This window comes from Delphinapterus leucas, chromosome 7, assembly GCF_059928025.1.
Source record: "Delphinapterus leucas isolate spDelLeu-1000000601 "Yukka" chromosome 7, BTC_Dleu_Yukka2, whole genome shotgun sequence".
Taxonomy (NCBI): domain Eukaryota; kingdom Metazoa; phylum Chordata; class Mammalia; order Artiodactyla; family Monodontidae; genus Delphinapterus; species Delphinapterus leucas.
In genome coordinates, this window is record NC_143135.1 from 15736785 (window position 1) to 15760595 (window position 23811).

The 23811-nt window shown below is 44.2% G+C and overlaps 1 protein-coding gene across 10 annotated transcripts in view; it reads right to left on the reverse strand.

The window, feature by feature from the left end:
* Positions 1–2260: 2260 nt before the first annotated feature.
* Positions 2261–23811, reverse strand: part of EXT2 (exostosin glycosyltransferase 2) — a 139960-nt gene continuing 118409 nt past the window's right edge. For 9 of the 10 annotated variants that reach the window (XM_022592194.3, XM_022592195.3, XM_089914906.1 and 6 more), the window contains 4 exons: positions 15024–15167; positions 13192–13320; positions 9324–9406; positions 2261–3025 (listed from right to left, as the gene is read on the reverse strand). In XM_022592194.3, coding sequence (XP_022447902.1) covers positions 2887–3025; positions 9324–9406; positions 13192–13320; positions 15024–15167 — 495 coding nt within the window. In that variant the 3' untranslated portion in view covers positions 2261–2886. The remainder of the gene's footprint in view (positions 3026–9323; positions 9407–13191; positions 13321–15023; positions 15168–23811) is intronic. The other variant, XR_016393794.1, reaches the window with a different exon arrangement.

The window sequence follows — 23811 nt, forward strand, 5'->3', positions numbered from 1 at the left end:
TGAGTAAGAAGAGGAGACAGGATAGCATCATTTGCAGGAAAGAACCAGAGATTCTGAGAACAAAAGTTGATATCTTCCTCCTTAATTTTCCCAGAAAAGGAGGTTTCTGCCTAAACATGTGTGAGGCTTGATAAAATACACGAGATAAGAATATTAACAGCTATCTAATGTTAACCAACAAAAGTGTTTCCAACCTTGGCGTTCCAAGTGGGCCAGCTCATCCTAATTAGATCCCTGGGGGCAAAGGCAAGTGACTTAGAGCACACATTTGGACAAAGGCCAGGGCCAACTCAGGTTCATCGTCTGTACAGGCCAGTAGGATGCAATTCCTTAAAAAAGATTTCTTAAATCTAAAACCAGCTGTTGTCTGTTGTAGGCCAGAACATGACATTTTAATTAGCATTATTGTTCCACTTCTAAAACCAGGCCCTATGGCATCCCAAGGACAGATGATCCCCGCCCAGGCTCATAGGTGAGGCTTGCTGGTGAGCAGTTCAGAAATTCACCAACACAGGGGTTGAGTCCCTAGTCTCTGAATCCATGAATCGCGATCACTTCCTATATTCCTGTCCTGAATTTCTCCTGGTGACCTGCACCCCGTCTGTTCCTAGGAATAGAAGCTTTGAGGTTTGCTTCCAGTGCCTAGGATGTAATACTCATTCTATAATAAAAATTCTTTTCTGCTATGTTGCAAGATCTAGCCCCCAATATTTCTGGGGGTAGTAAGGTACTTGAAATAGAGTTTTAATGCCCTTAGAAGTCCAACAACTCCTAAGAAGGTGAAAAAGGCCCACTAACTCAGTCCCCTGGGGCTCCCAACGACTTCAGATTGAAGCATTTCTCTTCCATAATCAAAGGGCAAATAAAGAGGGAGGGAGGGAGGATTAATTTACCCTTTGAGAGTGAGAACTGGATTAGAAACCAGCCACTAAGGTAGTGCAGTCGGTGGTGTGAAAAGAGCAGAGTGCTATACATTGAGGGTGAGATAACACATATGCAATGTCAGCACAGTTCTTGGCTTTTAGCTGGGATTTAAATGTGAGGCCCTCCTCCCCTTCCACCTGCCCCAAATCTTGGAAAACAAGCTAGAGAACCCCTAGAAAGGTCAGAGGTACTCACTGTGTCAGCTACCAGTATCTGGGTGTACAAGAGAAAACCCTTCCTCTTGGTTTCTATCATACCAGCCCCAGTACTGTGAATAGGAGGCCAAAATGCCTTCCCATATCCCCTGCTGACTAGTATCTAATTATTCAAATCATTAGTATTGATTTAAGCACCTGTGTTTGCAGCTGCAATACACGAATAAATCACAACTCCAGTGTTTGCATCTGCAAAATGAATGACCTGGAGATGCTATCTCATCCCTTCCACCTGTAACAGTCCGTGATTCTACCGCTCCTTAATATGAAAGATGAGACTCTCAAGATTTCCACTCTCAATTTTGCTACTTCTGAAAGTTTTCTTTGGCCTCTCAAAGTCTATGAGAGCACATTTGAAGTGACTCGTTAAAACTGCAAGTTTGAAAACTACAGCAGGAGAACAGCTCACCTTCATGTCACTTGACAGAACAATGTGTGGTGGTTTAGTGACTTGGACTGGCACACAACTAGGTTTCAGTAATTATACCCATATTCCAAGCAAATTATTATGTATTTTGTGTTCTGGGGACATATGTTATGGCTAAAGCCCAAACTGTGGCTAATTTTAATATTAGAGCCACAGATAAATCTGTTTCGAATCCATAACGTCTAACATTTGCCAGGGTAGATTTGTCCATCAACTGGGCTTAAAGAGGTATAATTCACACATGTGCAGTATTACTAAATGCTGAAATGTAATGATTTAAATACACCAGCAACTATTGCAGAACAGTTGTTATAGCAGCACTTAACGTTAGCCAGAACCTCTCTGGCTAATGTTAGGTTTATACCAAGAGAATGAGGGAAATTGTGGCACCCCCTTGGGGTGAGGGTCACAACTGCCTCAACTTTTACAACATGGTACCAGCAGAGCGGCTCAGTGTATGGCTATGAGAGGCCTTCTGTTTTTCCTGGAGAATATCTAGATCTAATCAGGAAGCATATAGATTCCTTTGGAGGTTTGGGGACACATCTTCTCTAAGAGTGTTTGTAGTCTGGGGCTCTTCCTCTGCTGGATGTACATGGCACCGGATACTCCTCCTGGCTACATATCTTCCCAGACATGAGGAGGAGACTGGAGTTGAGGCCAGAAGATAGAGTTAAATACACACAAAAAGAAACAGAGTTCCATAACCAATATTTAAGACATAGTAGGAAATGGAATAAAAAATAATTTTAATCATATCAAAAAGCCAAACCAAAGAGAGATAGTTCATGGAACTTATAGGTCCCATCTCGGCAGCCGGTGCTCTTCTCTGGACGAGGCCAGTGCCCCATTGTCCCAAGGCATCAAAAGCCACTAAGATGTTTGGATTTTGCACCAAATTCTGGGCATGGCTTTTCCTCTGAAGAACTCACTGATCTGAAATAACGAAAAGTGAGAAACAGGTAGCTCTTACCTGATTCCCCAAATCTGAAATGGGCTGGAGGTTTCTCAGCTGTCTTACAGCCAGTGAAGTTTCCTCTTAGACCTTGTATTGAGCTACAAACAAAGGACACCTGAGCTGGCCTTACCCCTGGAGCCTGCCCAAGGCTTCCATCTGGAGTTTTCAGAGAGAACCCATCGAGAGCATCAGAGGTTGCACGAGGTACTCAGATGTCCTCCCTGGGCTCTTGCTCTCGGGTAAGCAGGCTGGGCAGGGATGTGCCAATCTCCCACTCTGAAATCTGGGCATCAGAGTGCTGGGGGGACGTGTTCTCTTCCTCCGCCCGGGATTAGTGTTCAGACCTCCACCAGCAGCACATTTCATAAGCTGCCGATGTTGGGGAAGCTCTTCAGTTTCTCAGGAAAGTCGTCCTTGTACAGGACGGGGTCGGCTCGGTGCTCCACCACCTTAAGAGGCATTGTCCCAAAGACAGAAGCAAACTTGTTGATGCACTCAGACCTGTGGGGTTTGGGGAGGGCAGTGGAGCAGATGAGAGGGACAGGGGGTGGGGAAAAGAGAAACCGTTCGAGAGGCTGAGAGGTGAGAGCAAAATATCAATACATAGTCTTCAACATCTACAAGAGAAATGCAAGGATCCCCAGCATGCTCCCAGGTTCTTAACATGGTTGGGAGGGTGTGGATAAAGGAAGTGATCTGGGGGTACTTCAACTACTAGTTCGGCGGGAGAAAGGGAACCAGGGATGCTGTTTGGAGGCCAGGGGCCTGCAGAGGTCAGAATATCTTTTCCCCTCCCCCTCAAATTCCAGTCATTCTTCCAGCTCCATAGAAGCGGGCCCTCAAACCAAGGTGGATTAGCTGCCAACAATCCTTAACCCCATCCCTGCCAGCTGAAGAGAAGACGAAGGGTGGAAAGGCAAAAGGCACTTGGATCTGAGCTTCAGCCCACTCAAGTTTAAAAGGGAGAAGGGAAGATCGTACACATGGAGCGATGGAAGGCAGAAGGAGGCAATGGGGCACTGAACCTCAACTGCAAAGGACAAACACTTCAGTCAGTCAACCCACATCTACTGCGGGCCTGTGAGTAGCAATCTCTGGGAATTATGGGTCAACCTCCATAAGCTCTTCCATGAAAGCTGAAGTTCACACAGGACAGCTTTCACAATTTTAGCCACTCCTGTGTTAGAACCGGCAGCAACAAAGCAACAAGCAACTTAGCACTGCTGGGGGAGGAGGCAGTTCAGCACCTCGCCCCCCCACCGCACCCCCAACACCGCCCCCAGCCTGGTGAGCAGCCTCCTCAGAGGGGAGCAGGTCAGACATGCTGGCGGGAAATGGTGCTGGTCAATCAGCCCAGCTGAGTGTGACAGCTGGCTAATGAGGACACTTCAGCATCAGACCCGAGGGGGAAAACAAGCCCGTAAAAACCACTTTCGAAGCTAAGGGGCCCTCAAGGATGGATTTCAGAGAGGTCAGTATTCTCTCTCCTCAGTCAGGCCCACGGCACCTGAGAACGGGTTACCAGGTAGGGGCTGAATTTCAAGACACAGACCAGAAGGCTCTTTTGTCCTCAGAGATACTGTAAGCCTTGTTTCAACTTATTTTAATCAATAGCTTTTACTTGAGTCCTTTGAGCTTTAGCAAGAAACCAATAAATAAAGAAGCCAGTTACTATCAATTCTTTTCTCTTGCTTCTTCTCTTGGTTAAAATGTGTTACTACTTCATTTTGAGCTCTTCCAGCTAATCAGATCACTGTGTCCATGACCACAAATCAACAGCAATTAACATTTATTCTATGCTCCAGGCTGTGTTACAAGTGCTTGACATGTATTAGTAACTCACTTCGCCCTCACAGCAACCCTGTGAGGCAGGTCTACTATCCTTCCCACTGTACACTGGGAAGACAGAGACACATCACAGAGAGGCTAAGAGACAGGACCACAGGCCAAATAACTAGTAAGAGGCAGAACCAAACCCAGGCATTCTGGCTGCTGAGGCTAAAGTCTTCATTATGAGATGATACACATTTATTTATTAACATAATTCTAGGGTCTAAAGGGAGGAGCTGGAAATTAACAACCGTTGAGCACCTATGATGTGCCAGCTAATTTACATACATGATCCCAATGATTCCTTTAAATAGCCCTGTCCGTATGCCCAAGGATTGGTGTATAGTAGCTTCCTGTTATGGTTTGAGAAATTCAGGCTAAGAGAGGCTAAGGGACTGCCCAAGGACCCCGAGCTGGAAAGTGGCGGAGCTGGGTTTCAAACCCAGTCTTGTGCTGGCAACAGAGCCCTTGCTCTTTCTATCAGACTCTACAATAACCCACAGGTCACTGAGTTTCCCTCCTGTTGGCAGTCTTTTGAGACTCAGGAGGTCGTAGTCCCAGGTACCAAATTGACAGGAGACTGGGGAAAAGACCGAGGGGTTTTAACAAAATGGTATGAAGCAAGCACTGGACAACAGCTTTTCTCTCCTTGAATCATGAGGTCAAGGCAGTGGCAGACTAAGTCAAATTGCCCCAAGGTCTTACTTTTGACAGTTGTTCGGCCTATAAACATGTACCGATCCTTCTAGTTTCCAGTTATTCTGCTTGTAGATGCTGGCCAGCAAAGCCCAGCCGTGCCCAGCAGAGGTGCCAGCAAGCATGTATTAAAGAAGAATCACGGTTCTTGGCAGAGGATAGGGGCTCTAGGGCCCCCTGGAGAGCACTGAGGACAATGTCTCCTCTGTAACTAGACCTGCCAACAGGGCCGGGTCACAGGCACGAGGCCACTGGGGCTCAGGCCAGCTTGACTTGTTGACAGCTGCCCCGGCTAACCCAGGTTAGTGAGTCCTTCTTTCTCTCCACACAGCCTGCCCTGGAGAAGTGGCTGCTCATGCTGAATCGTAAAGGTCCTTAACTCTCCTGACAGGTGTTGACTGTGGTTCCTACTTTCTTTTCATGCAGGGGATCTGGGTTGGGCAACAGGTTAGGGTAGATTAAGAGTTTGGCTGATTGCTGGTGGCCCACCTGAGTTGTTCTGTCAGGGGTCCAGCTACCATGTCAGTAACTGTTCCCCTGGGTTGGTTTTCTAATCAAGTACAGACAGGCTAAGAACTGCCAATGTCTATCTCCAAAGCGCTGGAAGTGTCTGGGGGAGAAAGGACTAACAGTTTTCAGTTTTCCTTTCAAACACATACAATTACCTAAAGTAACCAGGAGCCTTCAGGATCAGTGTTGGGGAAATTGGAAAGCGAACTAACCTCGCCAGGCCCCGTGCTACAGGCTTTCATGTATTATTACTCCTTTCATCCCCAGCATATAACACACTGTTTGCTACAAAGATGCTCAGTAAATATTTGTTGAACCCCTGAATGCAACATGATAGATAGTTAATATATCTATTTTAAGAAATGAAAAGGTTGGAAATTCAGGATAAGGTAAGTCAATTTCCTTAAGTTGGACAGCAAATAAGTGGCTAATCCATAATCTGAACAAAGACTGGCCTGAATCAAAATACAATGTTTGTTTCTTAAATCAACACTGCTGTACCGTCTTGACCTGGGTAAAGCTACTGGCCAAAATGAACAGTCACAAATTCTTCTGCTTCTTAAAGAACTAACGGCAGGTCCTGGAAATGGACGCTGGGTAGTAAAAGCCATTCTCCTCCACTACTGAGGTTTCTGAGGATAAACAAGCTTACTGAACCACAAATCTCAACACAACGTCATAACACGCAGAGTGGTTAACTCCTTTCACTGTTTTGTGCAAAAATGTGGATTCTGCAAAGGCAACTATTTAAAAAAAGAAAACAAATGAACAGTTCTGCAGTTGTAACTCCATCTCTTGGTCTATCCAACTGGGCTGAAATCACGTCTTCCTCCCTCCCCATCTAAGTGCCTTATTTAGTAATTCAGTCATTCATCCGAATAGTTTTGCTCTCAGTTCCTAATTAATTTCAAGATTGATTTCCTTCTGTTCCCTACCACATTTCTCAAAAGGGGAGCCTACATTCACTGACTCTACTTCCTCACTACTAGCTCACACTCTTTAGCCCCATCAACCCATGACATCATTTTTCCCAAAGTCACCAATGACCATTTTAATTCCAAGACCACTTCCTAGTCTGCATGTTCCTTGCTCCTCCCTGCTGCCGAGCACTGGAGACGCTGGCTCTCTCCTGGCCTCGCCAGCGGCTGCTTCTCTCTTTTCAGTTACTCTTTCTGTCTCCTAAGTGTCCGAATTTCTCAAGATTCTGCCCTTGGCTTTTCTTCAGTCAGCTGCCATCTCTGGACAGATGTCTTCCAGATCTCCACCTTTGTTTTAATCTTTTTTCTAAAGTTCTAGTTCCATATTTCCAACTGCTTGCCCTGTATCTACACCTGCATAGACAGAGGGCAAGACCCAAGACTCACCTGCCTGATTGCTCTCCAACTTCACACACGATTAAATCTCCTGGCCTCATTAGTTATACTGTGAGGTCCAACATTCATCCCCTTGCCTCCCCTAACTGGCGTCCCTCCTAATTATATTATTTACACTGTTAAAGGTACTACCATTCTTCCTGACTGTCTTGATCAACTGCTTCTCCATAACCTCCCCATACCTATTCAGCTGGAAACCAAGAGCCAGCTCTTCTCCTTTGGGGGGAAAAAAAATCCCTTGCAATTTAATTCATCCCTTCTTCTCCACAGTCAACTTAGTTCGAGCCTTCTGTTCTTCTTTCTTCTGTCTCTCCACCTTCATTCCGTTCTATGCACCACTTCCAAATCAGCCTCAAAACAACACTTTGATCAAGCTACTTCCTATTCAAAAACTTTCTATGGCTTACCAGAGCCTGGAGAAAAAAGCTCAGCTCCTTAATTGGGCATCCAGGGCTCTCTGCAGTTTGGCACTAATGGGCCACAATGCTACGTTCTTGCCAAACTGGATATCTTGACCGCTTGCCAAATGTACCTTGGACCATCCAGTTTCCCTGCCGAGGATCTCCTCTTCCTGCCCAGAGTTGCATCGGTTGGAATCCTAGTGACCTTTGAAGGCTCACTTCAAGTGCCACCTCTTACAAAATTATTCCTAATAACTGACCTAGCAAGAAGTCACTTCTCTTTCCTGCGATCAGGTATGACATTCTGAGCCTTCCTTATGACACTTACCACATATAGCTTTGGATTAAGTTTTACACACACACACACACACACACACACACGTACTAAATATATATACACACACGTGTGTGTACCTGTTATTGTTAATTATAAACTCTGATAAAATCGAGCCTACCAACATCTGGGCAGCTGCCTATTCTATTTTCAAAAGCCTCTTCCCACGAGGAAGCTTCCACATTTCCCATAGTTACTTTCTTCAGTGTTTAATAATAATTATATCTAACTTAAATCTTTCCCACTGCATTTGTTATGATCTCAGTGGTGTTACAGAGGAGTTGTTTAGCTTTAGCATGAACTTTAAGGGCCATTATTAGGTCAACTTTTCTCCATACAATTCCTTTCTTGGACCCTATAACCCCACCATTTTAACTCAGTCCAATCAATAACTAATTGCTCAATGCTATGAAATTCTTCCCCACACAGAATGGGGGTAGGTTTAGGTAACAAGTTCATGTGCTCTAATAGAACTATAACTGGGGTCTCTTCCAAATGAGCTATGACAGTTGATGTCACTGTCCTTGACTGGGTAATACTTGATACCAGTGACAGATATTTCCAAAATCACAATAATATGTTATTTCATATTGATGGTTGGTAAAAGTCATGTCATTTGGGTAAGACATTTATATATGAAAGAGATAAAGAGATTATTTAGAGAGTAAGAGTAAGGAGTAAGAGTAAGAAGGAGTAAAGCATTATAGAAGAATCCAGGCCAAGTGAAACAACTCGCTGTACAAAAAAGTCCTCCAGGCTCGAAGGACTTTGACATGGCTGATAGATTTCAGAAATGAGTGCCGCAAGCAGATGCATATGAGACCTGGGGAAACCTGAACCAGACATCTCATGCTAAGGTCTTTCTCATGACATTCTCTGAATGCATGCTGGTCCCTTGACAATAGTGTTACTGGCTGTCAGAGCTTGCCGTCTTGTGTAAGGGGCTGCCCTTTGGAAGAATTCGGTTTGATTCAGGAGACTGGAAGCTTGGGGACCTTTGGGATACAAGTGAGAACTATTAGGTCTACTCTAAGATTATAAAGGTCTTAAGGGAAGACAGACCTCTCCCACTTCTTTTATACTCACCTGCAAGGCCCTGTATCACATCCACACAAAGGTGTGCTTACTGACTGACTGAATCAATATAAAGGGAGTATCTCAGAGCTGCCTTGCTTCTCTCTCTGTAATGTAAAGAGCTGTGCTTTCAATTCTGTTCTTGGTAGGTGTTTCAGTTGTGTCAGCAAAGGTAATTTGTCTCTAGTGGGTTTAGTTTAATTCTTTCCAATCAAACTTTCACTGTAACATGGAGATGTTACCCTGGAAAACAATCCAGTATTTCTTTGGAATTAACTCGCTTCCACTCGAATGACTGTGGATAGTTAACTGCCTAGTCCACACGGAGAATCTGGCTTCCGGAGCTTAAGGCCGCCTATATTTTTAAGACCCTTCCAACCATTACAAATTGAGTGAGTAGCATTCCAAATTAATTCTTTGGGTGACCCGGGCTTGAACTAACCCAATTCCCACGTGCAAAAGGAGGTGACTATGGCTACCAGCTGCCGTCCTTATATCTGCAACGAAGTCCCATAACCAGGCCCAAGGCAGGAAATGGGGATCAGAGACTAGGGCAGACTTTTGGTTAGAGGCTCACTCACCTCTCCACCATGTGTGTCTGGTCTAGCGAAAGCCCATCGATGGCCGTGCACTCAGGACACTTGAATTTCTTTCGTGGTGTCACCTGCCAGAAGAGCACAAAAATATACTTGGCTGTCAGTGCCAAGGACAATAAAATCACGCTCATGACACCACTCTCTGCACACTTCCGCTCTATAAGCTGAGACGCCCACTCCCGCTGCAGGCACACATGCACACACATGCCTCACTACTCCTCCATTCAGTTCTGTCTGGCTCGGCCAACAGCAGCACTCACAAGGGCCCAATAAAAAAGGCTTGGAGGGCTTTTGCCTTCTGTAACTGGAAAGAAGTGGTGATGACAAGCTCCTTAATTCCTGTTTAATGACTGTTTTCTCACTGCCAAGGTCCTTGTATAAACACCATTTGTTCTTGCAGCCATAAGGGCGATGAAATACAGCTTCCCATAACTTTCACCGTAACCTTAGTTCCAATAGGCACTCGTTCTCCTTCTTCCGGCTAATGGCAAATGCTACGAGCAGCACCATGCTCTTGAAAATGCCAGGTTATTTTGCAATCCCGTTGAGTCAGAGGAAAAAATCCAATGGTCCTTGGCCCTCTGAATCGTTTTCCCTGACTCTCCCCACCACTCTCCCATATGTTAAACTTCTAATTTTTTTTTAAGCAAACTCAGGGGAGGCTGCTATCCTAACCTAGTGAAGATAAGTAACCAGTAGAGGGATGGGAGAGGAAGAAAGCTAGATAACTAAGACCAGGCTAAGAAGCATACAGACCCGAGGAATTACTGTCCAGAGTAAGCAGGCACAGCTAAGAACATCTTGAAGCACGTCAAAAGCAAATTTGGGGCTTCCCTGGTGGCGCAGTGGTTGGGAGTCCGCCTGCCGATGCAGGGGACATGGGTTCGTGCACAGGTCCGGGAGGATCCCACATGCCGCGGAGTGGCTGGGCCCGTGAGCCATGGCCACTGAGCCTGCGCGTCCGGAGACTGTGCTCCACAACAGTGAGAGGCCCACGTACCGCAAAAAAAAAAAAAAAAAAAAAAAAAGCAAATTTGGAAATAAGGGGAGTTCCTTTAAAACTAGTTTTGCAATGTACATTCTTTAATTTTCCCTGCAGTGAGCTGTTCACTGAGTAATTTAGAGAGCTGGGGGGTGGGGTAAGATTGGGTCGAGTCTGAACACATAGTGACTTTTCCTCTTTCCTTAGTCACTTTGGTTTAATCTAGCTTGTCTCATCAATTAATAGCATGAGGAATCATTTGGGGATGCCACACCATGCGTCCAACATAAGCTTCCAGTACAGGAATGTGGCCTAGAAGCACTGCCCATTTTCACATATGGAATTCTAATCCAGAAGGAAAGAAAGGTCAAGACGATTCCACTGTTACACAGAAGTGTACTCTCCCTGCATTTCTAGGGATCTGATTTGAGCAAGATCTACATTTCAGGAACAGACATCTATTACACATACAAAGATCCCCATGTGATCTCAGCTTTTAATATGTTACAGGAAAGGTACTGTTACAAACTGGTAATCGCTATCTTAAAATAATGTTTAGGACAACTACAGTTATAAATTGTACAAAGTGTGCTATCTTCTCAGCGTCTATTAAAAAAAAATCAGCTACCTTAAGAAAGATGTAAACTGCATTCTTTAACGAAAAGAACTAGATTCCAAGTCCCGTTTGAGAATAAAATTATATTTTTTAAAAAACATGATTTGTAGATTGACCGCCACAGCCTTTATCTCTGATACTGGAGGTTAAAAACTATAACTAAAAACAAACAAACAAACAAAAAACTGTATAGTCAGACTATACTACAAAGCTACAGTAATCAAGACAGTATGGTACTGGCACAAAAACAGAAATATAGATCAATGGAACAGGATAGAAAGCCCAGAGACAAACCCACGCACATATAGTCACATTATCTTTGACAAAGGGGGCAAGAATATACAATGGAGAAAAGACATCCTCTTCAATAAGTGGTGCTGGGAAAACTGGACAGCTACATGTAAAAGAATGAAATCAGAACACTCCCTAACACCATACACAAAAATAAACTCAAAATGGGCCTTCCCTGGTGGCACAGTGGTTGAGAGTCTGCCTGCTAGTGCAGGGGACACGGGTTCGAGCCCTGGTCTGAGAAGATCCCACATGCCACGGAGCAACTAGGCCCGTGAGCCACAACTGCTGGGCCTGCGCGTCTGGAGCCTGTGTTCTGCAACAGGAGAGGCCGCGATAGTGGGAGGCCTGCGCACTGCGATGAAGAGTGGCCCCTGCTTGCCCCAACTAGAGAAAGTCCTCGCACAGAGGTGAGGACCCATCACAACCAAAAAAAAACAAACTCAAAATGGATTAAAGACCTAAATGTAAAGCCAGACACTATAAAACTCCTAGAGGAAAACATAGGCAGAACACTCTATGACATAAATCACAGCAAGATCCTTTTTGACCCACCTCCTAGAGAAATGGAAATAAAAACAAAAATAAACAAATAGGACCTAATGAAACTTAAAAGCTTTTGCAAAGCAAAGGAAACCATAAACAAGATGAAAAGACATCCCTCAGAATGGAAGAAAATATTTGCAAACAAAGCAACGGACAAAGGATTAATCTCCAAAATATACAAGCAGTTCATGCAGCTCAATATCAAAAAAACAAACAACCCAAACCAAAAATGGGCAGAAGACCAAATAGACATTCCTCCAAAGAAGACATACAGATTTCCAACAAGCACATGAAAGGATGCTCAACATCACTAATCATCAGGGAAATGCAAATCAAAACCACAGTGAGGTACCACCTCATGCCAGTCAGAGTGGCCATCATCAAAAGATCTAGAAACAGTAAATGCTGGAGAGGGTGTGGAGAAAAGGGGACCCTCCTGCACTGTTGGTGGGAATGTAAATTGATACAGCCACTATGGAGAACAGTATGGAGGCTCCTTAAAAAACTGAAAACAGAACTACCATATGACCCTGCAATCCCGCTACTGGGCATATACCCTGAGAAAATCATAATTCAAAAAGGTACAGGTACCACAATGTTCATTGCAGCACTATTTTCAATAGCCAGGACATGGAAGCAACCTAAATGTTCATTGACAGATGAATGGATAAAGATGATGCGGCACATACATACAATGGAATATTACTCAGCCATAGAAAGGAATGAAATTGAGTTATTTGTAGTGAGGTGGATGGACCTACAGTCTGTCATACATAGTGAAGTAAGTCAGAAAGAGAAAAACAAATACCGGATGCTAATGCATATATATGGAATCTAAAAGAAATGATACGGATGAACCTAGTAGCAGGGCAGGAATAAAGACACAGACGTATAGAACGGACTTGAGGACACCAGGGGGGAAGGCGAAGCTGGGATGAAGTGAGAGAGTAGCACTGACATATATACACTACCAAATGTAAAATAGATAGCTAGTGGGAAGCAGCTGCATAGCACAGGGAGATCAACTCGATGCTTTGTGACCACCTAGAGGGGTGGGATAGGGAGGGTGGGAGGGAGGCTCAAGAGGGAGGAGATATGGGGATACATGTATACATATAGCTGATTCACTTTGTTGTACAGCAGAAACTGACACAACATTGTAAAGCAATTATACTTCAATAAAGATGTGAAAACAAAAAAAAACGTATAAAACATATGTTTAAATCATCAAAGCCTAGCTTCAATTTCACAATATGACAGCATCAATCATAGAATCTTAAAGCTAAAAGGGAGCTTAAAGTTCATCTTTTCCAAGGCTTCATTTATAGTTATGAAAACTTCTGAGACTCAGAGAACCAGAAGCATGCCCCAGATCGCAAAGTAAGTTAGGGGCAGAGCCGGCCAAGGATGCCTCCTACCTTGATAACAGCTTTCCCCGTGACGTTAGCCACCAGGAAATTCATGGCAATATCTTCACAGTTCATATGAGCATCCACCCAGTTCTTGATGTCCCCAGGCATCTTGTAGGTATACAGGTAATTAAAATACTGCCAGGTGAGACAGAAAAGGAGACACATTCAAATAGCAGTTCCCTGTGGTTGATACACAAAGGGCAACTGAGCCACGGCAGGGGGACAAGCTTTCTCTCGTAAGATTAGTCACAAGCCTGGATCAATAGAAAGGGCAAAGGAAGTATTAGAATGGTTTTTGGTCAGGTGACCAAGTGTCTTTAACACTGTCATTCTTTAAAAAATCACTTAGAGTAAACAGAGGTGTGTACCGTATGGTGTGAAGCCCTTGTAAGATGTAGGCCCTCCGGACTGATTAATATATCATATGTTTAATAAATATTGTTCAGAAACACACTACATACTGATCTTCACTAAATCCTTCCCCCGAGTCACAATGTTCAACCCTGTTTTCCATATTCTTTCTATAGACCGCAGATAGAAACAGATGTATTAATGGTGGATTGACTTTGCAGACATGTCCTTTTTAAAGTGAAACAAAATGAGGCAATTCTGAAACTACATAACCTATATGTATGAAATAGTACAGAAATTTGTGGGCTAAAAAAAGGTATTTATCAGTCTACCACAAACCCCAAGAATTATAAACCTTATTTATTTATTTATTCTTTGCTAAGAACAAAAACTCATTTCTGGATCTAGAGCCCTGAAAAATATGAGGGCAGCCGTGCTGAGATAACAACACGCAATCAATATAAATACAGCGAAGTCAAATTAACTGTGCTGAGCTGCACAGATCTTTTTCCTGACATCAGTTCCTTATGCCACTGCTGACAATTGACAAGTTATTACTGTTTAATTAAGCCACACACTCCCAGGGAGCACTCCACCATCAAACAGAATATTCTAAAGTCCAATGCATACCCTTCAATCTCTCCCTTTAATAAAAAAAAGAGTCAAAAACATAGTGACAATTCTAAGAGAAGAAATACAAAAGGCTAAAGTATACACAAAAGGAATTTCAACCTCAATAGTTATCAAATCAAAGTGAAATCAATAAGATCCACTTTCACTTATCAAAATAGCTAAGTTTGGTTTTTTTAAAAATGTTTTTCATGCAAGGGAGGGTATGGTAAGATACTTTTGTATTTTGCTGGGAAGAATGTAAATTGGCACAAACTGTATTGAAAACAACCAAAAAAATATATATATCAAAACCTGCCCCGAGTGCTCGTAATACTTCCGGGAATCTATCATAATGATCCTAAGTACAAACGGGTATGAAAATGGACGCTGGTCATTGTTTAAGCATTTGATATAAAGCGTTATCTAGCAAAAAACTAGATACAACCTAAATATATTAGATACAAAATAACAGATTAGATACAAAAGTTAGATACAACCTAAATATATTAGATACAAAATAACAGATTAGATACAAAAGTTAGATACAAGCTAAATGATAGACAAACAGTTACACATGATTTATGGAATATTAATATAATGGTATATTAGCAATTATGTTAAGAAGTTGTTTATGAAGAAATGTTAATGATATAAGAAAAAAAACTCATAATGCATGCAAAAAGCAAGCTAATGAGAATATTTACAACTGTCTGTACATGTGAATTAGTAAATCAAAGAGGCAAACTGGAAAAAAACATCTAAAGTAGAACATTTTTCCAAAACTCGTGAGAATTAAGTTGGGCCAAATAAAACAAGTATCATACTCTTGGCTTGTCAACTCAGCCCCACTTGCCCCAAGTCTGCCCCCGACTTACCTTGTGATAAAAAGCTGCCCCTGTGAGCACCATGGACACCTCATTGGTCCACTCAGACTCATACTTCCACTTACTCATCTCATGGTCCCAGAGATGCAGGCGACCCGGGTAACCCACCAACCGGTCAGGAAATTCTCGCCAGACCTGAGGACAGAAACACATCAGCAATCAACTCCCAGTTCAGACAACAACCGAGCACAGTGCTCAGTTCTTTAAACAGTATCGATAGAGTCCCCACGTTCAAATCTTCACATACTAAGAGCAGAATAGGCTTCTGAAGATATCTGATCCAACAGATGCTAGTTCTTCTGCCAATATTCAAAGATAGATGTGATTCTAATTTCCTCCAAAGCTTCCCCGTGCTTGCTTGGAAATTTCGAGTAATGTAGAATAACAGCTTCCTGAATTGGGCCAAGGTAGGTAATCTCTTAACATGTGATTAATGAAACAGGTTCCACTCTTAATGAACACACAAATGAAGACTAAATGGAACCCTGATTTATAACAAATTTTGATCATTGTGAAAACTTACAAAGTCTCTGTTTCTAAAAAACAAAAAAAAAATCTATCTGGAGCACAAAGACATTTTAATGACCTTTTGGAAGCCTCAACTATACAAAATTTGTCTGATTCTATAATCTGTAACAAACTGAAAACAAAAACTTGATTTCCGCATTTGGAAAGGTTCTTAGATTTGGAAAGGTTCTTAGATATAGCTTTGTTAAACAGAATTTGGTATATGAGGGGTGAGGCACTTCCAATACCTCTCCCCATGTATTTCCGTATAATTTAGTTTAACCTTTAAACCATTAACCATTAGTGAATACTGACAATTTACCAGCTGTCCTGGTGCCGCTTCTCAGCACCACGAATCCTCATCCTTGACCAGGCCTCTAAACAGCAGAGTTCCAGAGGGCCTACTCCTGGCCCCTATTCTCTTCTTTCAACTCTCCCCTCTAAGTAACATCTAGTTTCAATCACTAAATACTGTCTCTACTCTGATGACCTCTAAATGTATGTCTGGCCCGGAACATTTCTGAAACTACCAACTACATTACTCATTACTAGATTAATGCAGGTTACTGGGTTACTGTAACAGACTTCCAACTTATTTCTTGGCTTCCACTCTCGCCCCTCCAAACCATCATTTACAGAGCATCACTAAAAGGACCATTCTTAAACGAACAGTAGGGTATTCTATACAGGGTAATTCAATCAGTGGGCTCCATCCTATTAATTTATATATTTTTTCATTATGTATTTTTTCATTATATATTTACCCAACACCCCAGTGTCACTGAGTCCAGGAAGGGTGCTTCATTGCTTTCCCAAAGGCAGAGCCAGTATACTAATACTCCCCCTTTTTTAGTTTGCTAGGGCTACTGTAAAAAGTAACACAAACTGAGTGGCTAGAAATCTACAAATCCAAAATCAAGGTGCTGGCAGGGCCATCGCACCCAGGGGAAGGAGCCTTCCTTGCCTCTTCCCAGCACCTGGTGGTTGGCTGTCAATCTCTGGCATTCCTTGGCCTGTAGATGCGTTGCTCCAAACCTCTGTCTTCACATAGTCTTCTTCCCTCTCTGTGTGTCTCTGTGCCCAAATTTCGCCTTTTTATAAAGATTCCAGTCAAACTGAGTTAGGGCCTACCCTAATGATCTCATTTTAACTTAATTACCTCTGAAAAGACCCTATTTCCAAATAAGGTTACTAAGGGTTAGGATTTCGACATACCTGTTTTAGATATGTTCAATCCATAACATCCCCCCCCCAACAAAAATCTTTAAAAAACAAAAAATGGCTTCCTATTGACTAAGAATAATAACGAAACTCCTTAGCATGTTCTAAACGGCCTTCCTACTCTCCAATCTCTCTCGTACCACATTCTCCCACAATTCACTGGCTTCCCTGTTCTTTAACTGTGAGTAGACTAGACCTCAAGCCCTCTGCACCTGCTATTTCTTCGATGGAATGTTCCCCCAGCTCTTCAAAAGGCTGGTTCGTGCTCATCAGTCAGGTCTCTGCTTAAATGTCACCTACCCTGAGAGGTCTTTCCAGACCTTCCCATCCAAGGTAAATGCCGTCCCCCAACCAGCCATTCTTCATCACGCCCCCTCACCCCATGCTTTTCTTCACCAAACTTCCATTTCTTGAAATTGCACTGGTTATTTACTGTCTCCTCACTACCCTTTTTCCTCCCATAGAGTTTGAGCTCCATGAGGCAGAGACTCTGTCTTACTCACTGCGGCCTCCCAAGCACAAAGCACAGGGTCGGCACATGAGAGCATTCCGTGCACACTTGTTGAATGCACGGGGTGTGTGTGTGTGTGTGTGTGTGTGTTTGTGTGTGCAAAATCTCGGCAGGCAGAAAGCTGAGTGTGAAAGAAGGGAACCAAAGATCCTTCCTCTCCTCCTCACAGCCAGAGCTAGTATACGTCTTAATTCAGAAAGGAAGTCTGCAACAGTACTGATCACCCGTTACCATTCATAATAATGTGATAGCCTTTGTGTGAGAAGATCACAGTAGTAACTCACCATCACTAAAGCACATGTTTTAAATTGCTTTTCCAGCAGCGGGTAAAGGGACATTTGCTGAGTCATTACACTCTCTTGCCCAGGCCTTGTGATCATCTACATGCTTTCATGGGCTGTCTGACCAGGGTCTTGAACGTGGTCTGGAGCTGTGAAGAGGTTTCCTTCGTGCGGAACCAGCTCACCTAACAGGCCTCTCCAATCCACAACCTTGGCCTCGTTAACACCATGTTGTAACCAACAGAGTTAATCGGCCACAGGCATCATCATAATAGCTGGAGACAAATGAATCCATGTCAAACATTTCCTCAGATGTTTTAATGCTGCTGCTGTGTTCTCTACTCTGGGGTTTGTATTTCAGCAGATTAAAATAATATGATACTATTACAGTTTTATAGAGCCCAGAGCAACAACATAGGCTGTGGGCCATAACTTCTGTCTGGCCTGTGGGCCTGAACACACCCCACCAAGCGCACAGCCAGGTTCCTTTGCTTGGCACCAAGCACCTGCCTGTTCAAGTCACACCAGGACCACAATCACCAATCCATCTCAATGGAATTAAAGAGATTTCTGAAGGGCTCCAAGTGCAAGTAACTGCACTCAACACCAGTGATGGGCAAGGTGGAGGAGAGGGGGGGAGGATGGGGGCATCCATTCAGTTGGCACCTCTGCTGGATGGAAGCTGCATTCCCCCCCTCCCTGTATTTGAGTCAACACAGCTCTCTAATCCGCGCAAAGGAAGGTCAAATCACTTTCCCAAGGGGTTCTTTTCAAGCCCCCATCTGCAGCAATAATAATAACACTGGATCAGTTTTAGGGTCAAAGGCTGTTGAGGTTTCAGTCCTCTTCCTGTTAGCTGAAGCCACTTACCAGACTCCTCTCCAGAGACACTTAATTTGGTAACACTGGGTCACAGAACGCTGAACTACGCTGCTCTGAAAGCATCAGAGGTGTCCCGAATCTCAGATGCCTTTGGAGCCTTCAGTGAGAGCTGTTCCTCAGGCGGGGCCTCTCTGCCCTTGACTTACTCCAGGCAGCTGGATGCAATCAAGATACCATCCTTGTCACTTCATCTATAACTCTGCAGCTGACTGCAGGATCAAAACGGAGTGGAACAGAAGGGGATGGGCCTTCTCTAGCCGAGCCCCGGTGTAGTACGAAGTCGATTATGTATATAGTAAAGCATTTTCCCAGCCAGAAGAGCAAGAACTCGACTTCGACCCCTCCCCTTCCCTCTTCGCTACCCATCTCCCACTCTAATTCAACTTTTTTCTTTTTACTTCAGGGAAATGCTCCGGGGTCAGCCTTTGGTCATTACTAACAGATGCCTTTATATACTGTAGTGCAGGAATTTGAAACTTCACATTATATCCCTATAGTTCTAGTAACAGTGCTCCCAGAGCTATGTTCAAGTCACAACGCCATCATTCAATTGTTTGCCTATACTATTGAAGTCCTCCATGTATAGTGTCATCTATTTTTAATTGCACACATCTTTTAAGACAGAGACCTACGTCTGTTATAACAAACTCCACGCCTCGGTTAGGGGCTTAGCAATCACTTGAATAGCCCTTACATTTGGGGCCTATTCTACATCACTATTCAAACAGAAATTGTAATAACCTAATACCATCCTAACTATTTCCTTCCCTTCTAATTTTTATAATCTTGGTCCCAACCACCTCTGGATTATGGAAATACCCTCCTCTCTGGACTCCCAGCTGTGCTCACTTCTCTATTTTCAGTTTTCTATCTACCCTTTTTTTTTTTTTTTTTCCTTTTTAAGCTTCCTGCGGTCTTTTGCGGCTTCCCATTACTAGAGGATGAAACTAAGAGCTTCTACCTTTTTTAAAAAGGCACAGCAGCCAGCCTTGATTACTGCTTATAGAAAGTACACTGGGGACAAGGTTAACGTATATCCAGGCCTGGCTCTGCCACTGATGAGTTGTGCCCCAGACCTACTCAAGGTGCCCTGCTTCCATTCTGCCCTCTGCAAAAGGAGGGGCTGGATTAAATGACCTCTAATGAACTTTTAGGCCTAAATTCTTATATCTTCTTCCTCACTGGCCTATTTCCAAGGAAACTAATTCAGCAACTGTGATCAGTTGCCGGCCTGCATTATTTCACTTTGTTTAAAATGCCGCACCCACACGGGTAACCCAATAAATGTTCCTGAAAAGAGGAGAATGCACTATATTCTAAGCCAGCTTAGAGAGCGCATATTAAACTCAGGGTGTGTGCTAACCACAGTCAGATTCAGGAAACAGACTGGGGGTGGGGTGGGGGAGGGAGAAGGTGAAACAACAGGTGGCGCCCATCTGGGATGTCCGATTAGGAGATCATGGGCTAGCTCCAGGAGGAAAGGAACTCTCTGAAGTGGCTGCTACAGTCATCACACTTTCAAAGGCATAGTTCCCACAGGGATATTGCTACTGGGTGAGAGGGATGCCACATGTATCAGGATTCATGAATCAAGAGATGGACTAAGAAGTGGTGGGGGAAAAGGGGGTGGGGGTGGTGGTGGAGAGGGGGCAGAACATGGACGCAAGGTACCCAGACTGGGCCAGGGTTCATTTCTCTCCTTGCACATGCCCCCTAGGTGTTGTTGATCCCTAACCATCAAAGCAGAACAGAACGCTATGACCCAGCCCAAGCCCTGTGGCCACATGCGAGGGTCAGTCGTGGCAGAGCTGCAAGGAACCCAGTTTGCAGACACCTTTGGATTAGTGGCCGTCCTTTCCATCAGGACTGTCTTGCGAGCTGCCCAGATGGGAAAGGGGGAGCTGGCTGAGGTCCAATTTCTAGCTGGTTTCCACAGAGAAGCCAGTTATCGGATTCACTGTCAGCCCTCTGGGAACAAAGCTCACCTTTTATATTTGGAATTTCCTGAAATGAAGTGGAATGGAGGGACTGATTGGCTCCATTTTCAGCTCATGCTTTTAATTACAATGGTGGTTGGTAGTTTTTGTCAAGGGGGTGCTTTGCAAAAAGCCAAAGAGCTTTTACCCATGCCTGGGACACGATTAAATGCTAACGCTGGGCATCTAGAGCAAGGGAGCCCAACGTTGTCATCTGGAGTGCCCTGATGCTGACTGGTTTTGACAAATACATGTACACGCTGCATTATGTATTAAGAGTTACCTGTTACATCACTTCAGTCTGCCCCAGAGACCTTTCCAACCCAAGGTGGGGTTCTGCTTAAAATTAGCCAAACAGGAAAAGCCCCATCGTGGGAAGGCTCCTGGGGTTTTGGCAGCGATCCTATTTGCCTCAGTCTGGCTGGAGGTTAGTGCCCTGGCGCTGGGGCACATGATCGCCACTCCTCTCAAGTCCTCTCTTCAGGCCTGGGGCTGTGATGAAGGTAGGGAGACAGACCAGGATTGGCCACAGCTGGTAGAGGAGCATGTGCGTTAAACCTTTCACGGGTACCACTGTTAGGGAGACACCACTGAAGAGGTGGCTCTAAGACATCTGCCATCTCACCAGACGGCAGAACCACAGGCCTTCGGTGGATGGTTAAGAAGAGACTCACACTCCGGCAGTGTGAGCTGCGGACCACCGCCCACGCTGACTCAGGGGTCACTTGGAAGGCGGAGATCATTTGGTCCAGTCCCCTCACTGGACAGACGGGAAAACTGAAGGCTGGACAAGAAGCGCTGTCCAGAGGTCACACTGCTGGGTCAGGCCTAACTCCCCGTCCAGCCTCTGCTCACGAAGTCCTGCGATTTCCCGCTCTCCTGATTCTAAAAAGCACTTCCTCTCCCCACACTCAGGCCCTCACTTGTCAAACAAAGAGGTCAGATGACGGGGTTTAAAGTCACACTCAGTGTCAGTGCTCTCAGCTGTGTGCAGTTGCTGGCAGAGATGGTTAAGGGTCCTACGCACATGCGAATGGCCGAGGTGGGGAACAGAATGGAGAAGCGAGAGGCAGCGGGGAAAACGACAAAACCTTTTGCTCCCCTCAGCATCCATCTTCTGAAAGCCGAAGGCTCTTCATGAACGTGATTTCCATTTAGCAGAGAAAGCCACGTGCTCCCACTGTTAAAAGGAGGAAGTCCCATCAGCTGTGTGGCAAACGAGTGAGACGCCACTTAGGACACCGAGGGCCTACTGGAACCTTGTAATCCGGGAGGCTCTGGGGCAGGGAAGGAAGGACAAGCAAAAGGCAGCTGAACAAAAGATTAAACTCAACTACTATTTTTCATGAGGCAATGAATCTCCTGAGAGACAATAAAGAAGGGAAGGAGAGACGCGAGTTTGAGGGGATGGGAGGAGGCAGAGATGGGTCAGGATCAGGTCACGGGCCTTCTAATTTCGTGCTCCTTAAGACCCACTAAACGTGAAATCATTTTTATTTCCATAACCTCAACTCCAGTGGGGGTGATGCTGTTTCTAAGTCTGGTCCCAGGGGATTGTTTAATGAAGTTGAAAGAAGAACAGTGACCATAAGCCAAATGGCTATTCCCTTTAAACCCTGCATGAGGTAGAGACAGAGACCTCAGCTTTTATAAATAACCATTACTGAGCCTTCAAAATTTCAACTTGATCTTGGTGAGCCTTGATTTGACTGACTGGAGACCAAAGATATCAGCTCTGCCCAGCAGGGAGGAAGTAACTCTTCTTACTTCACGGCACTGTTCTGCCCTATCACTCGCAGATGCTACTGCAGAACTGGCCAGGTTTGTTTTCTTACTGTGCAAAGGGAGGAAATGGCATTGACCACAAGCTGCAATCCTGGCTGACTCTGAAGCATAAATGTGGTTCCAAAATGATTCTTTAATGAGTTAATTAATTGGAGTGCTCTATATGTGTGCTTAAACTCCATAATCTCTTGGTGGAAAATCAAGAAGCAGAGGAACTCTTTTTAAATCACTTATTTATTTGTATCCCATCTACTCAAAAAAAAGATTTGGGATGGCCTACAACAGAAGGCAAACACTAGAATAAAGTCCAAACTATCAAAACAGGTGATGCAAAAAGAGACAAAAAACAGAAAACAGATGATGCCCTCAATAACATTTCTTTAAATATCCAGAGATTCCACCTATCTTAAAAATATTAACCCTGGACTTCCCTGGTGGCACAGTGGTTAAGAATCCACCTGCCAATGCAGGGGACATGGGTTCGAGCCCTGGTCCGGGAAGACCCCACATGCCACGGAGCAACTAAGCCCGTGCGCCACAACTGCTGAGCCTGTGCTCTAGAGCCGGGGGGCCACAACTACTGAAGCCCGCGTGCCTAGAGCCTGTGTTCCGCAACAAGAGAAGCCACCACAATGGGAAGCCCATGCACTGCAAGGAAGAGTAGCCCCCGCTCGCCGCAACTAGAGAAGGCCCGCATGCAGCAATGAAGGCCCAACGCAGCCATAAATAAATAAATAAATAAATAAATTTATTAAAAAAATATTAATCCTGCTATCAAGTTCTAGAAAGGCAACCCAACAGCAAGCTTAAGTCACAGTCTAGGGATGGAGAGATTTGGGTGTTCCTATTTATTAATTCATTTACACATTCAACTCTTAGATACTTTCTGAGCTCCCACTATTTTTTAACTAAACATTTTATTTTGAGATAACTGTAGATTCAAAAGTAGTTGTAAGAAAGAATGCAGAGGGAGCCTGTGTGCTCTTTACCCAGTTCCTCCCAATGGTAACATCTGGCAAAACTATAGTGTGACATAACAACATGATATTCACACTGACACAGTCAAGATTCAGAGCATTTCCATCAGCATGAGGGTCCCTCCTGCTGACCTTTTATAGACCCTCCCCATCCAGGTACCTTCTGACAACTGCTAATCTGTTCTCTATTTCTACAATTTCGTAATTTCAAGAAGGCTATGTATCAATGGAATCATACAATACGTAACCTTTCGGGATTAGCTTTTTTTTCACACAGCATAATTCCCCAGAGATTCATCTAAATTGCTCTGTATATCAATAGTTTGGTTCTTTTCGTTGTTGAGTAATATTCCATGGTGTGGATGGACCAGTTTGTTTAACCATTCACCCCCTAAAGGATATCTGGGCTAATTCGTTTTTTGGCACTACAAACAAAGCTGCTACGAACGTCCACATACAGGTTTCTGTGTGGGCAGAAATTTTGCTGCCTCTGGAATAAATGCCCGAGTTAAGCTGCTGTGTCGTGTGGTAGTCGCGTGCTTAGTTTTGTAAGAAATGGCCCAAACCGTTTTTCCAGAGTGGCTGTACCATTTTACATTCCTACCAGTAATGTATGAGAGATCCAGTTTCTCTGCATCT